The 16,611-nt window shown below is 38.4% G+C and overlaps 1 protein-coding gene across 1 annotated transcript in view; it reads right to left on the minus strand.

Moving 5' to 3' along the window:
• Positions 1-374: 374 nt before the first annotated feature.
• The window catches only part of Pcsk1 (proprotein convertase subtilisin/kexin type 1), a 44,583-nt gene continuing 28,346 nt past the window's right edge, over positions 375-16,611 (minus strand). The window contains exons 10-14 of the mRNA XM_052743737.1: positions 9,938-10,171; positions 8,833-8,990; positions 7,636-7,769; positions 5,612-5,773; positions 375-3,708 (exon numbers count right to left, since the gene is read on the minus strand). Of these exons, the coding sequence (XP_052599697.1) occupies positions 3,331-3,708; positions 5,612-5,773; positions 7,636-7,769; positions 8,833-8,990; positions 9,938-10,171 (1,066 nt within the window). The 3' untranslated portion in view covers positions 375-3,330. The remainder of the gene's footprint in view (positions 3,709-5,611; positions 5,774-7,635; positions 7,770-8,832; positions 8,991-9,937; positions 10,172-16,611) is intronic.

Raw genomic sequence — 16,611 nt, forward strand, 5'->3', positions numbered from 1 at the left:
GGGAAGACTGTCCTGAGAATGGAGACTGGAGGCTTCATCAGGGGACATTTTGGAAGAAGGGACCACAGCTTGGCTGCTTTACTTTGGCTTATAAACCGAATTGTCACAAATGATTTCTCTGAGGCAGTGAGCCCTTTTTTTTTTTTTTTTGCCTGCCTTTTCTCCTCCTCAACACCTCAGTTAAGGTTCAATTACACAGCTTCCTTGTGTTCTCATGAACATGAAAGCCTGGGTTGGGTATGAAAATGAAATGTGCCTGTCCAAGTAGGTACTTAATTTGCCTCTAAGAAAGCCAAACCACCTAAAAATGAGTTGATCAACATTTTACTGTAAACCTCCAGTTTTCCTAAAGTCCATTTGGAAAACACATTGGGAAAAAGAGAGAACCTATTTTTATTGGAAACATGAGCTTTTCCTTTTTGACTTAGTGAGGAAGCATTTATTCTTATTTATAAGTATATTTTACATACTCTGATTAATACATCAAGTGTGTAATGTCGGAGTTCCATTAAGAATTCTAAAACCATGTTAGACTCAGTTGTACATTATTAGGATATTAGATAAACAAAGCTTTTAGTATCATAACACATACATACACATACACACATACATATATATACATATGCTTTTATACACACACACACACACATATATATGTATATACTTTTCCATTCACAGAGGGATATGCCTTTCAAAAATATTTTATTGGATGAAACATTCTTATTCTCATGAAAGCTTTTGATTCTTTAATATAATTTAATATGCCTTTTAAAATTCTGTCTGATAAAAGCATTTGGTACATTATAAATACCTGTAAAGAAAATATAGCTTAAAATTCCAAGGGAAATATTATATAATTATCATTTTTAACATTTTCACAAAAACCCACATAGGCACTGAAAACAAACTGACAAAAAATATTTTGTCTAAACAATCTATACTCCAGGTTGGAAACATTCGCACATGGTGTTGTCTAAATATTAAAGCTTATCCAGAGTGAACCTTTGGCTATAGCTCACGAGTTGGTTGGGGTTCTTACAGGGAAAAGATACTATTCAAAAGGGCTGAAGAAAATCTTCATGTATTTAGTATAAGAACTAGGGAAGGATGGTGTTGACTTCCAGCTCTTTCATTGTTCTAAATCACTAGTTAACAATTAGTGATATCTTCCTCTAGGCCATTTTTAATTAGTTAAAATTTAATGTAATAACTCTTAAGTCCTTTACAGTTTTAATGTGCTACAATAGTGAAAATTTCATTTAAACCTTATAACAAACACCATGTAAAACCTTCAAGGACAGAGGGCTACTGCAAGCCTTCTAAGCATCACAGGCATGGCTCTGGAGAGAACCTTGTTATGTATAAATTCAAATGATGAAACAGGAGGTGAAAATTTGTCATACTAACCACACTCAAAGAAAAAGCAATGAACTGTCTTTCTGAACTAATTCAATGCTAGGAGTGGCTGTAGAATGCTCAGACTTGGTAGAAAATTTACAAACAAACTCAGTTGGAGAACGCAAGAGTTCAGTTAACTAGAGTCTATATTGGCATGTTAAGAGAAGGAAGCAGGGGTCTCTAGTTAATGAATAATAAAAATGAATATCCAGTGAGATAAGATTAAGTGCTCATATTAAATGAAACTTCAGAGATATTTTTAGGGTTCCAAGTACTCTTTTTACTTACAAATGCAACAAACTAACTAGGTCACAGCAAACTCAATTCTTAATGGCAAAGCCCGCCTAGAAGTAATTGTGTGAAATCTTTTTCCTAACGCATTTACACTTTATACAGATTCATTCAGTGTGGGAGTGGGCAAAAAAATCACATGTGTAGAAAGATAAATATCACATTTTTCTCTTCTATGTGGAATCTGGATGAAATGCAAAGACAGGAATTGGAGGCAGGAGCACTTGTGAGGAGGAGGAGAAGTAGGAACAAACAGAAGAGAGGTTAATGGAGGGTGGACATTGTCCATGTTCATGAAGTACTTGGAGGAGAATGAAGATGAAACCTTATCTTCTTCAATTAACACACTTAAGTTAAAAAGGGATAAATGCCCATGGGATACTGAGTAGCAACAAATAAAGTGGCTATTGTAAAAAGCCAGCCGGGGAAGCCTGGACTTTGATTCATACTAAGAAGGAGCTGCCTTTTGCCGGCTACTGCAGTGATAGAAGATGGGTCTGAAAATCAGATTTTATGTGAAATCTCACACTTTGAACAGTCCTTCACATTTTCCAGACATTCTGCATGACTTACAGGAAGGACAAATAAGACCTAAGTGCAGCCCATCTGTTTTCTGATTTGAAACATGGAAGGAATTTGGTAAGAATCTGAATACTGTCCTCTGAGATTAGAGAAGACCCTATGGTATCCAGAAATGAACACTCATTTACAGAGAATCAGAAGAACCTGTCCTAGGAACATAACTTGTGAAAATGTCTCATTGCTTCTCCCCTTAAATCACTATTTTCTCCGTTAGTACACTGGTTTTCTATACACTGAGTGGCTGCTTGTTATTAAACAAAACTATTACTAGGCATTTGCCAACTTCAAACATAATTTTGTTCTGAGAAATTGGCATGAATTAGTTCTTTGAGTTTTGAGTTTGTGGCTCAGAAAGGAAACATACAAGGCAGAAAGGGAAATAGAAGACCAGGCCATATACAGCATGAGTCACAGCTATCTTTGGATCCATAGAGATCTCTGCATGGTACATCTATCAAGAGGAATATTCTATAACTCTTCTATCTAATATAAAATTGAAGATCTGTTTTCATATGTCAATAATGCATTTTATTCTGCCCCCCTCTAAAATGGTCAGATTATCTGCCTCAGCATGAGCAACACATAGTGCTGCCTAGGGTGCAGACCTAGTTGTGAACTTTCGCTAGATACTTTATGAAGGTTTCCTTATGATCAAAATTCCAAGAACCCAATTGAAAATAGGGAACAAGATAAACTGTAGTACTCCCCCACCTTTGTAGATAACTTTTCTAAATTAAAATGGATCTCCCAGTCTTTTCCTATTTTTGTGAGATATGAAATAGGGGAGGTGCTCAAGGAGCCATTCCACTGGGTATGTCAACAGTGACTTTAGAAAGAAGTTGCTTTATTTGTACAGATAGGGAAGACATTCTTAAACACTGAGACCCATTCATGAAGTTGACTTCCTTTTGGAACTCACCCCAAGGTACAGTTTGAGGAGAAAAAGTAAAAACACCACCAAGGACATTGTAAGCATAGGAATCAGTGACACAACTCTAGACCCAGGAAAGTCTAAGGGGAAGGAGGATGCATGAATATTTCCAACTTAGGGCCACACTATTAATTTTCCTCATTCAGAATGTCCACTAGAGCTTGCAGCAGCCTATCATCTCTATGTTTATAAGGTTTTGTGTTATAGAAAACATCAACATAGTCGCTGTACAGATTGTCCTCAGCGTCTTCAAGCTGGGAGGGTTTGTTTAGCTTCTCCAGGGCTTCATAGAAACTCTCATAAGGGATGCTGAGCTTTGCACCTGCAGACTTCTTTGGTGATTGCTTTGAAGGTGGGTTTTTGCTAAAAGCACTTTGTAGGAGCCGCAGCACTGCCTCTGAAGGAGCCCCTTGTGCCAGCTCGTCCCTTCTGCCCTCCACATTGCTGCTGCTGGAGCTTTGGGGCACCAGGAGATTGTCATTCAGGCTCTTTTGTGTGGGCTGCTCCTGAAATACAACATGTCATCAACAAAGGGGAAAAACTTATTATTTACAGTCAGGAAAGCTAGCTGCAGCCCTAACACAAGCCCACTACAGGTCCCATGAGAAGCAATTTGGAGAGTAGAGAACACAAGGTTTGGAGTTATATGGGTTTACATTTCAATTCTTATTTCCCCACTTACTGATTTACTGTTGGCAGCTTTTTCAGTCTCCCAGAATTTTAGCTATAAAGTAGAAATCAGAATGCTTCCATGCCTGGTGGTTTTGGAGATTGAGACTATGCAAGTATGTATTTAATGTGCTCTATTCCTTCACTTTCAAGCATGCTACAATCTAATCCATTTGGGGAAGTGATATTAAATATTTAACAACTCGCTTGTAAGGCGTTGGTTGGTTGCTGTGCACAAATGCAGCTGAGTAGAGGACCCTTGCTCCTGTTAGTAGCTATTAGATTCTGAAAAAGTCCTAGGGAGGAGAGGTCAGAAACTAGGAAATCTGAGAAGTGTTTCTGTGTCAACCTTTATGGAAATACAGTTGTTCTCTAGGACAAATCAATAGATTCTCAAATCCTTTGCATAGAATGCAAGAGACTGCTAAATAACCTAAGCATATCCTCCAGTACACAGTATCATCTCTAGACCATTTTTAATACTTAATACAATGTAAATACTTGCTATACTGCATTATTTAAGGGAATAGATACAAAAAAATAAGTTTGTACATGTTTGGTACAGAGGCAGTTGGTTCAAATATTTTTCATCCATACTTGGTTGACTACAAGAATTTAGAACCCGCCATATGAAGAGGTGATCATATTTCAATACTTTAACAAGGAAAAGTTCTGTCAATACTTTGAAAGGAACCTTGGAGACACACTCACAGTATAAGCTCTCCTCAGTTGCTGTGAAGAAACCATGCCTGGGCTCTGCTTAGTAGAATACAAACAGGGACCAGAACCCTAGCTGAAGTTCTCTCTGTTAGTTTATAAGTTTTTCATGTAAATGCCATGCCATGAACCCCTCTAAAACATCCAGCAGAGAGATCTCCCATTTAGGACAGATCATTCCAGATATCCTAAAATCCTCTCTACAGCAGAGGCACTACGTTAGATGCTGGCCATGTGGGGAAACAGATGCCGTTTCTTCATGACTACTGAAAAGGGCAAAGGACCCAGGATCACATTGGCTACCCTCTGAAATTTTCTGAGAGAAATTGTGACTTTATACCTATTCTTAACAATGCCAAAGCATGTCAGCTAAGTGCCAATTACTAAACAGAAATTAGCAAAGAGAAGCTTACGTTATTTGACTGTCTAACCTTGGTCTCCTTTCTTTAAATGTTTTCTGTCTAGGTTACAGAGATTACAGTTAAAATAAAATAAGATTGAACATATTTATTCATTCATTTATTTATTTGTTTGTTTTTCAAGACAGGGATTCTATGTGTAGCCTTGGTCATCCTGGAACTCACTTTGTACATCAGGCTGGCATTCAACTCAGAGATTCACCTGCCTCTGCCTCCTGAGTGCTGGGATTAAAGGTGTACGCCACCACCATCCAACTAAGATTGAATAATTGCACTGCAATATAATACTACACAATTTATTATAATAGGTATATGTAACTATGAGAAACACAGCTTGATTTGCAATATGCTGTTGTACATGGATAAAATTCATGTTATAGAATTTAATTTTATGGTCATCAACTTTAATTAATAAACTCCAGATTTAAGAACAAAAGAAAAAACAAAGGTTCATCCAGTTGGAAACCAACAGTTTTTCTCTCCCAAGCCCTTTCTCTCTATGAATACATGAATTCTTCCCTTCTTAAAAATTAGATGCATCTTTACTCACTCATTGTCTACTACTGTTCAAGAGAGAACATGCCAAGAACAGAGCTACACAGACCTCCACAACATTCACCATCTTCTCCACTCCTCTCCTGTCATTCTGGACAGTGTTGTAGGACGTATACACACGGGGCTTCTTCATGTGCTCTGGCTGAGAAGAGGTCCCATGCAAAATCAACTTCCAGTTTACAATCCTTCCTTCATTTTGCATTCTTCCAGACTGGTAAAAGCAAGCATACGTGTATTTTAGTCAGTGTTTCAAATATAAAACAAACTCATTCAACTTGCCAAAAGAATATCATAGTTAAAATCTAATTTTAATGTATTGTGCATTTCATGTTCAAAGATCTATTTTGAAAGAAACCACTGGATCCACTCCTCTTATAAAAACTGATACTATGTAAGCACAACATTAAAAAAAAAACTGATTTATTGTCTCACACTCAAGCATCTAGTTTTAAAAGAAGAATTCCCCGTGTAAATCTATTTTGTCACATTGGTTCTGTTCGAAAAGCTGAAACATCTATAAGTCAAATATCTAAAACTGTGGAGTCAGGCTGTATAGACTTGACTGAAGTGGATCCATTTTGGTAAGCAGAGTCACTTAGTTTCCTGCAATTGAAACGGAGCTAAAGAATTGAGGAGAGGCTGGAAAGGTGGCTCAGTGGTTAAGAGCACTGGCTGCTCTTCCAGAGGACCCAGGTTCAATTCCAAGCACCCACATGGCAGTTCACAATCCTCTGTAACTCAAATTCAGGGGATCCATCATCCTCTTCTGGCTTCCTTGGGTACCAGATATGAATGTGTTATACATGCATATGTACATACATACATCCATATAGGCAATACACCTATACACATACATTATCTTTTTTGTTTTTAAGAATTGAGGACAAGTTCAAGAATAGCACTAATAAGTAAAAATACTGCTCTCTTCCTATTAGAACAGAACTTACTACAGTCTTCATTTTCTAAACTATAATTAATTAATTGATGAATTAATTCCATGTGTATGTGTGAGCATGCACAGTGTGACAAAGCACTGTGGAATCCAGAGACAACTTATATGAGTTGATTCTCTCCTTCAACAATGTGGTGTCCAGGGATCAAACTCAAAGAGTCAGACTCAGCTTGATGGCAAATGTACTTAACTACTGAGCCATCTTGTTGGTCCTACTTCAACGATCTACAGAAGAAAGTTATTCTCAGAAAAAGGTAGAAAATATATAATTTGCATTAATTGGCTTCTTTAGAAGTTGAAAGTGATTTATTTTTAAAAATTATCTAGGGAAAAAGATCTGCACTGCTGGTCCTTACACTTTTCTCTCAGAACTCAAAGGTGGAACACCATGCATTTACATCCCAACCTACAGAGAAAGCAGGGGAATGGTAAATGGTACAGAAACTAAGAACTCAGCTCTGTGGCTTCACATCAGATACAGCCCTGCCACTTCATCCTGTGGCATCGTACTTTAAAGCATGTCAAAGAGTTTTAGCACAAATTTATTATCTGAAATGGTGGGAACCAGAAGTACTTCAGATTTCCAAATCTTTCTGGTTTTAAAGTGTTTATATAGGTTTTACCAGCTGAGCCTCCCTATTCTCCAAACAAAGTCTATAATGCTCTAAAATTGTAACATTTTTGAGTATCATTTGAGCATTAGAAATAAAAATTAAAAAACTTTAGTGTGTTTTTTTTTGTTACTAAAAGTAGAAAAAAGATATTAAACAAGATGTCTTACTTAACCTGAAGCAGGAAGCTGCTATTCAATGAGAGCAGCAGGAGAGTTGTAAGGATGCTCTCCTTGACTGCAGCAAAGTATCATAGCAAAGGAGGCCTCACCCTGGCTGTCCGTGATTATGGATGATTCCAGGGACCACAGTCACATAGGTGGCTGCATACCTTTTCTCATCCCTTACAGCATGCTGAGTTTAGTTGTTTCTTAAAATATTGCCTATCTTTCTTCTGCTAAGAAGTAGACAGTTCATTACGATCTAACTAAGTGATGTCATCAACATTTTAAAATACATCAAAGTATTTGAAAATGAGCTTGGTTTCTTTGTCTTCTTATTTATGCTTACCATGTCTGTAATTTTCAATGTCCAGGTGCCTACAGGATTCTCTCCCCATGTGTGAACAGACATGAAGTCCCAATTCTTAAAGCCATTGGGGGATGTATCCCGTTCCCTTTCAGCCAACAGTACGGTGCTGGTTCCTATTTTCACACAACAAACATAATTTAGTGAATATCCTAACCTGACAGTCTGATCATAGGATTCACTCTAGAATTTAATAACTGGGAATCAAGGGTGAGATTAAGTGAACTATAGTCTGTCAATGGGAAGGTGTGGGAATCTTAGTAGTATTTCATTCAAACTCTAAGGCATCTAGAAAGTATAACTCTCAATAGAGCCTACTCCCAAGCTCTAAGACTTCATATGCTAGAAAGATCATAGAGTTAGCAAGCTCATCTTTCCTTGTCTAGTGTTTGTGGAAACTGAAATTATTTGACTGAATTTTATCAAAATATTTTGTAAGAAATATTTTTATTTATTTGTGTGTGTGTGTGTGTCTCTCTGTGTGTGTGTGTGTGTGCTCATGTGTGTGCTTGAGCACTTACCCATACACATGTGTGTGAGTCACGGCACGTGTGCAGAGTTCAGAGGACAGCTTGTGGCAGTCAGTTCTCTCCTATCATGTGGGTTCTGGGGATGGGACTCAGGCCATCAGGAAGAGCAGCAGGTGTCTTTCCCTGCTGCCTATCTCACAGGTCCATCAACATACTTAAATATATTGGGACAACTTTTGGTTGGATTGTGGTTTATGGCTCAACAGTCCTTCACTGATCTTAAGTAGGACTCTCTCAGGAATAGGGTAAAGTCTGTATTATTATATATTCTTATTGATATTGCTGTGAAGATTTAATCACTATTCTCAACTTTATGGGTAACAATTCTTAACTTTTCAATTGATTCCTTCAGTGATCCAGACAGATCTATAAGTTTTGATAATTATTCGAAAACATTTCACTGTCACCTAAGAGAAATGAATGCTCAGTCTTTAACCTGGTGAAATGAACTTAGTTTGAAAACAAGTGGTTTCAGAAAAGCTTATTAATTAGCATACTTGAGCAGGTCACACCCTTTGTCTATCTAGGGTCCAGTGATAATGAGCAGGAAGAAGAAATCTACCATCACAAAAAGATCATGTTTTAAAGAATTGTAAATGCCCACAAGGAGACTTAGTTGTATAACCACTGATTGGTAGTTGAAGTTTACCAGCAGCAGAAGTGAGTGTGACATGAAGGTCTCCTCTACGAGAATATTCGATTGTTGCTTCAAATTGCACGTGTTCCAGGGACTTGATAGTGTTTTCTTGTCCTTCACAAGCTCTTGTTGGTATTTCAACAATTACTTCTCCATTAGCTTTCAGGGCTCTACATACATCAGAGAAGCAACGTTGAAGGAAAGGCGTCTCTCCTGCCATCCTTTTGCTTGTTTGAGACAGTTGCACAAGTGCATGCATGTCTTGATCAGATAGTCAGCAAGGTTTATTGCTATTATATAATTATCTGAATTAGAGTTCAATTCAGAATTATCTATAGATGAACTTAATGCATAAGAAAATGATAAGAAATACAAATGTATAAATAAGATCCTATTGCTGTACAATCAAATTCAGACAGGGTTGTCTTCAACAAAAGTGGTCCATGACAAAGATATCAATAAGATTCTCATTAAAAAATTAATTTTGTGTAGAAGGCCTTCCTGAGGCATGCTCCCATGCTTTCCAGGCTCTGTGACTTTGTGTGAGTGGGTTTTTATTATCATTATGGTTGTCTTGATAAAAACAGCTTAACAGCCATAGCAGATTCTGCTTCCATGACCACACACAATGAGACAGAGGTAATCCATAAAGGGCCCTACTTGAAAGAAAATCCATCTGTGACATAGAACTACAGTATGAAGTAGGGCTACTTTGGAAATAAACTTTAGATAGTTAGCAATACTGGATTCCATCAATGCTAAAATGCATTTTTAAAACAAACAATATTTTTATTTGAGAAAATATCTTAAATCTAGTTGTTGATTGTTCTTGGTTTGAGGATGTTTTGTCTTAATGTTATATAAAACAATGGTGCCTCTGAGACTTAATGCTACATTGTAGGTAGTCTGCAAGAAGAAAATGCAAATATGTTAACATGACCAGCAGATCTTTGTTTTTTCTATGACTCCCCACAGAGACACAGACAAAGCAAATACTGTTAAACTCCATCCTCATTTATTTCATAAGACCAAGTGTATGAGAAAAACTTAAGTGACAACTCCTTAATAAAACTGTGCTTTGGGCATACAGTTGTTTAAAATTCTCAGAAATACTTACCTAGGCTCAAAGTTATTGTCTTTTACAACACATTCTTTCTTCTCTGGCACACTTCTCCAGGTCCTAGGATCAGCCAGATCCACCAGAGCTTTGGCATTTAGCAAACCAAATCCAAACCGACTGTTTACCATCAAGCCTGCACCATTCTTTTTCCAACCTGGGTTATTGGCCAATGGATCGTACTCAGAGGTCCAGACAACCAGATGCTGCATATCTCGCCAGGTGAGATTTGGGCTAGAGAGAAAGTGACCCAAAGTATCTTTTAGGGACAAAATGAAGTATTCTTATAAAATCAAGTGTTACAAAACTTAAGTCCAAGTGGATCAAAAACCTCAACAGAAATCCAGTTACTCTGAACCTGATAGAAGAGAAAGTAGTCTTGAAAGTATTGGCACAGGAGACTACTTCTTAAATATAATACTAGTAGCACAGACACTGAGAGCAACAATTAATAAATGGGACCTCCTGAAACTGAGAAGATTTTGTAGGGCAAAAGACATGGTCAATAAGACAAAAGGACAGCCTACAGAATGGGAAAAGATCTTCACCAACCCCACATCTAACAGAGGGCTGATCTCCAGAATATATAAAGAACAAGAAACTAGACACCAAAATACCTAACAGTCCAATTAAAAAATGGGCTATAGAGCTAAACAGAGAATCCTCAACAGAAGAAGCTCAAATGGCTGAAAGACATTTAAGGAATTGCTCAACATCCTTAGTCACTAGGGAAATACAAATCAAAACAACTCTGAGATACCATCTTACACCTGTCAGAATGGCTAAGATCAAAAATACTGGATGGAGACAGCTTATGTTGGAGAGGATGTGGAGCAAGTGGAACACTCCACCAATGTTGGTGGGAATGCAAACTTATACAGTCACTTTGGAAATCAGTATGGCAGTTTCTCAGAAAATTGGGAATCAACCTCCCTCAAGACCCAGCTATACCACTCTTAGGCATATACCCAAGGAACACTCAATCATACAAGGACACATGTTCAACTATGTTCATAACAGCATTATTTGTAATAGCCAGAACCTGGAAACAACCTAGATGCCCTTCAACTGAAGAATGGATAAAGAAAATGTGGTACATACACAATGGAGTACTACTCAGCAGAGAAAAACAATGCCATCATGAGGCTCGAAGGCAAATGTATGGAACTAGAAAATATCCTGAGTGAGGTAACCCAGACTCAGATAGACAAACATGGTATGTACTCACTCATAAGTGGATACTAGATGTGGAGCAAGGAATAGTCAGCCTGCAACCCACAGCTCCAGGGAGGCTGGCTAGTAAGGACAAACCTAGGAAAGACACAGGGATTGCCCAGCGATGGAGAAACGGATGAGATCTACATGAGAAAACTAGGAGTGAGGGGAGGGTAATGGAGGACTAGAGTCAGGGGAAAGAGAGCTTAGGAGAGCCAGAGGTTCTAGCTGGATCAGGAACAGAGTGGGAGAACAAGGAAGGAGATACCATGATAAATGAAGACACCATGGGAATAGGAAGAAGCAGAGAGCTAGGGAGGTCCCCAGGAATCCACAATGAGGACTCTACCATAGACTACTGGCAATGGTCGAGAGGGTGCCTGAGCTAACCTGCTCTGGTGATCGGATGGCTGAATACCCTAACTGTCATCACAGACCCCGCATCCAGTGATAGATGGAACCAGATGCAGAGATCCAAGATTGGTCCCAGGCAGAGCTTCAGGAGTCCAATTAACCAGAGAGAGGAAGGATTTTGTGGGCAGGGGATGTCGGGACCATGATTGGAGGGAGTGCAGAGACAGCTAGCCAAACTAGTGGAGATGCATGAACTGTGGACCAATGGCTGGGGAGCCCCCATGGTGCTGGACTGGGCCCTCAGGATAGGTGAGACAGTTGTTTGGCTTGAACTGTTTGGGGGGTCCCTAGGCAGTGGGATTGGGGCCTGTCACTAGTACATGAGCTGGCTTTTTGGAGCCTGGTGCCTGTGGTGAGACACTTTGCACGGTCTTGGCGTGGGAAGGAGGGGCTTGGACCTGCCTCAATTGAGTGTGCTGGGCTCTGCTGATTCCCTATGGCAGACCTTGCCTTGGGGAAAGTGGGAGTGGGGGGTGGGTTAGGGAGGCTGGGGGGTGGGAGGAGGGAGGACAGGGGAATCTGTGACTAATATGTGGGATGAATGGAAAATTTCTTAATTAAAATAAATAAATAAATAAATAAATAAATAAATAAATAAATAAATAAATAAATAAATAAAAAGAAACATGAGGAAGCTCAAAAAAAATAAAGTGCTAAAAATAAGCATCTCCTTTTAGGGATTATTAAGTGCCTTTTGTAAATACATATTCTATTGCTTAACAGTTAGTTCTTTTATTTAGAACTTACAATTCTATTATTTAGAATATAAATAAATTGAGTCATGGATTTCAATCAAATTTGAAAGACAGGGGTTTGTAACCTACTCAACACATCTAATACATCTTGCCCCTTTTTTTTTTGGTATAGTTAGAGTTCCATATTCCTGGGTTCCATATATTTAGGATTCAATCAAACAGGGATAAAAAATATTTCAAAAGAAAAAATTTTCATTTGTACTGATGTGTACATACTTTTCCTTGTTACCATTCCTTAGACAATCCAGTGTAACATAGGATTTATATTGTATTAGGTATTATAAGTAATCTGGAAATTACTTAAAATATATGAGAAGATGTATACACATCGTTTATAATTACTGTACCATTTCATGTAAGAGACATGAGCATTGTAGAACATGATCCTAAACCTGATCCTTGGCGGATATTGAGAGATGACAGGAGATGAAAGTTGTCAAGAAATTCTTGGCTTCATGAGATTACTCTTGAATGGAGCTGTGTTAAATATTGTTAGAATATTCAAGGAGGTGGTTATGGTTCTTAAAAAATTTACAGCACAGTTAAAAATGACCTTTTCTATAACTATGTATACTGAACATTGCATTTATAACAATGTACTGTGAAAGCCTGGAGAATGTCTTTTTTGGGAAGACATATATGAGATGAATTTTGAAGGGTTAGTAGAACTTCTCAAAGGAAGAACCCGACAACTAGAGCAGAGGCAGCATGATGTGGGAGAACAACTGGGGCCAGATTCCAATCCGTATGTTAGGGCAGGGAAGAGGCAACGAAGAGAACTGAGCCAGAAGACTGAAGATGCTGAATGCCACAAAGTGAGCTTGAATTTGACCATTTGGGTAGTGGAAATTGTTCTGGACTTTTGTTTAAGAGAATGGTAAAATTTGAAGTTTTAGTAAAATTAATTTGTCAACAACATGTGTAAGTTGGAGACTCAAAGTATTACAATAGATTAAGGCCTTCTTTGACTATCCTATTGAGGTTTTCAGCTCCCTCCAACATGCTCCTGGAGCTCACACCCTGCTCTGATGTTTCTCTTTCTCCACATTATTACATACTGGTCAACTCATTTGTTTTGTGTCTTATTTTCTGTTGCTCTAGCTAGAATTTAGCCTCAAGGAGTAAAAACTTATTACCTCATTCCCTGATGCTTAGCAAACACACAGAAGAATGCCAGGCACAAGAGTATACAAGAACACATGAGTATGGCCAGCAAGTGGGGGCATCTCAGATCAAGCCTGTTGATCTGACTGCTATCCCCAGTATCTGCTTGGTGGAAGGAGAGAGAATTGACTCCAGCAAGGTGTCCTCTGGCCTCCATATGTGTGTCCTCTGTGGCATGTACATGTGCACATGAATCTACCAAGTGAATATAATAAAATATCTAAGCTACACACATAAAGTCTCACTAATGCGACTACATAAACGTGAGCTGAACAAGGACAACACCAATAGACCTGTCAAAGTGTACCAAAGAAAATCTATGAGGTCTCAATATTACACAAAGAATGACAGGCACGTAATGAATACTGAGAGTGCGAAAAATGATCTTTCAGGAAAGAGTACACCAGTTGCCTTGAAAACATGCATACAATTGGCATGTACAGACTGGACAGGTTATATTTAGGAATATACATATGTATGTGTGTGTGTGTGTGTGTGTGTGTGTGTGTGTGTGTGTGTGTGTGTGTGTGTGTGTATGTAACAACAGTTAATAGAAAAAGAGATCATGCAACAACTGTGGAGCCTCCACAGGACTGGACTAGGCCCTCTGCATAGTGAGACAGTTGTGTAGCTTGATCTGCTAAGGGGCCCCCTGGCAGTAGGATCAGGATTCATCCCTGGTGCATGAGCTGACTTTTTGGAGCCCCTTACCTATGGTGGGACCCCTCACACAGCCTTGAGTCAGGAGGAGGAGCTAGGACCTGCCTATAGTGAATGTACCAGGCTCTGCTAACCCCCTTACTTTCTTGTAGGAGGTAATTGGAGGGTGGGGGAAGGCTGGAGAGGTAGAAAGAGGGAAGAGGGGGTTCTCTGATTGGTAAGTAAAATGAAAAAAATTATTTTTTAATAATATATTACAATATTTTTAATAAAAAAAGAGGTCATGATTTTAAAGAGCAATGAAGGTATATGGGAGGGTTTGGAGGGAGAAAAGGAAGAGAGAAAATCATGTAATTATATTATAATCAAAAAATAATAAAGATGAGTATATGTAAGCAATATTGATGAATAAGAAGTTACCTAAGTTAAATATTTTGATATAATTTTAAAGTTTATTGCTGTTAGTCATTAGACTGCTCCAAGACCTTAAGCTTTTTGTTGTTTTGTGATCTGCATTGTTTCCCTCTTGTCAAATCAATCATTATTTAAATGAATAATGCTTATTTCTTAAAGGTTCTATCTTACCATTCATTAGGATGCAGAATCATGGAAATCTGGCTCAATTTGCTGTCTTCTCCCCAGAACCAATAAGGTATCAGTTAATCATGCCTGGGGTACTGGTTAAAGACCTGTGTGTGGTCTTTCAGGAACAACCATATGGAATTACGAAGGCTTTCAATGATGAGACCTCTAGAGAAAGCTACCTACATTTGAACCAACCCTGGTCCAGAGTCATTGTGCTGCTGCCTCCTAAACTTTCCACAAATACATTCCTAGCCCCCGAGGGTAAATTCCTTTATTCACAAGTCTCTCTGTTGGAATTTTTCTTCCATATTAAAAGTATTTTGATTCTTCTGATCTTGCCTCTGAAGACTGAGATGATTATCTGCAAGCTTTCTTAGATACATTTAATACATACTAATCATGGTGCCACAGGCATTTATGCAGAGAATTTCTTTCTCCTGAATTCGCCTATTTGGTACTTTACTGGGTATTCTCATAATGGATGAAGTTGTAAGAAATAGTTAAGAGTAATTGATTCTCAAAATTTGATTTAAGTACTCCTAGCATTAAAATGCCTTGGATGCCTGGTTAAAACAGGGCTTCTAGGATGGACATGTCAGAATCTGAATCCTTAGCAATGCAATCTGGTAAAGAGCATGGGAAATAACCTCCCCTGAGTGATACTGTATTCAAGAGTTACTGCCTCGGGAAGGAAAGTGTTGCTTTGTAGATTATTTCAGCCAGAAATGATTCTTTCTCCTTCCCTTTGTTCTTTCCAATCTCCTAGTTCCCTCACTTAGAAGTACAGTAAGGAATCTGTGACTGCAGCCTTTTGTGGGGACCTAGATGTTCTTCACATTAGCCTCCTTTATTTGGTGGGATGATTGGCTTCCATTCAACACCTTCCTCCCTGTCAGAGCTGTGGTGGGCAGCATAGGGTAGCACCATTTCAGGACAGATAGGCCTGAGTTTATATCATTTTTGTGAGATATTGGTCACACATTTCAACCCCTCTAACCCTCAATTTCATTTATAAAATGTAATGTAACTACTAGTTTCTATATTATAAACCTGTCATAAGAATTAGAACAAATATTGTATGTGAAAGTTTAGCACAATGTCTGGACCACAGTAAGAACATGATGAGCACAAGAATGTCGTTCTTGACAAGTTTAATCAAAAGTCATCCAGTCTCCCTGGCTGTTCCTTAGGTGACAGTGAAGTGTTTGAATGATTCAGTCTAGAATGACTAGGGACATGGCTTTGGCTCCTGTCTAGAAATTCTAGCATTCAGATTTTCTGATATATAGTCTTGAATAGGGCACAGAAAGCAATGCAATTGAGAACAGACATCTCAACAATTGCTATCTACTTTAGCAGGATGGATATAATGCTTAGACAGATCAAGTCCATTGAATTGGTAACTAGAATCAAAATTTGGGAAAGTTAAGTCTTATGCTCTGCACCTGGAGGATCACAAACTACTGTTTTAATCATGAATATGATAAGGATCTTCTAGAACCCACCAGCCAGTCCCCAGAAAATTCCATATATACCCCCTTAAGTAAGTCTTCATTTAAAAGCAAAGAAATTCACAGACTACTTGGAAACTAGGCATGTACTTCACAGAGCAATAGTGCCCTCCTTTAGATAAAGCCCACTAGAGATAAACAAGATTAATTAGGCTACATCATTCTTAGATAATTTCCCTCCCATGAAGGTATGAAGGTCAGAAATTTTACAAGCCCAGTTCTGGGACTGGAGAGATGACTTCATGGGTTTTGAGTATTTGCTGCTCTTGCAGAGGACCTGAGTTTGATTCCCAGTAGTCAGATCAGGCAGCTCATAGTTGCCTATAGCTCCAGTTCGAGGTTATCTGATACCCTCTTCTGACCCATAGAG

The sequence above is a fragment of the Peromyscus californicus genome, unplaced genomic scaffold (assembly GCF_007827085.1).
Source record: "Peromyscus californicus insignis strain IS unplaced genomic scaffold, ASM782708v3 Scaffold_18__1_contigs__length_77618521, whole genome shotgun sequence".
NCBI classification, from domain to species: Eukaryota; Metazoa; Chordata; class Mammalia; order Rodentia; family Cricetidae; genus Peromyscus; species Peromyscus californicus.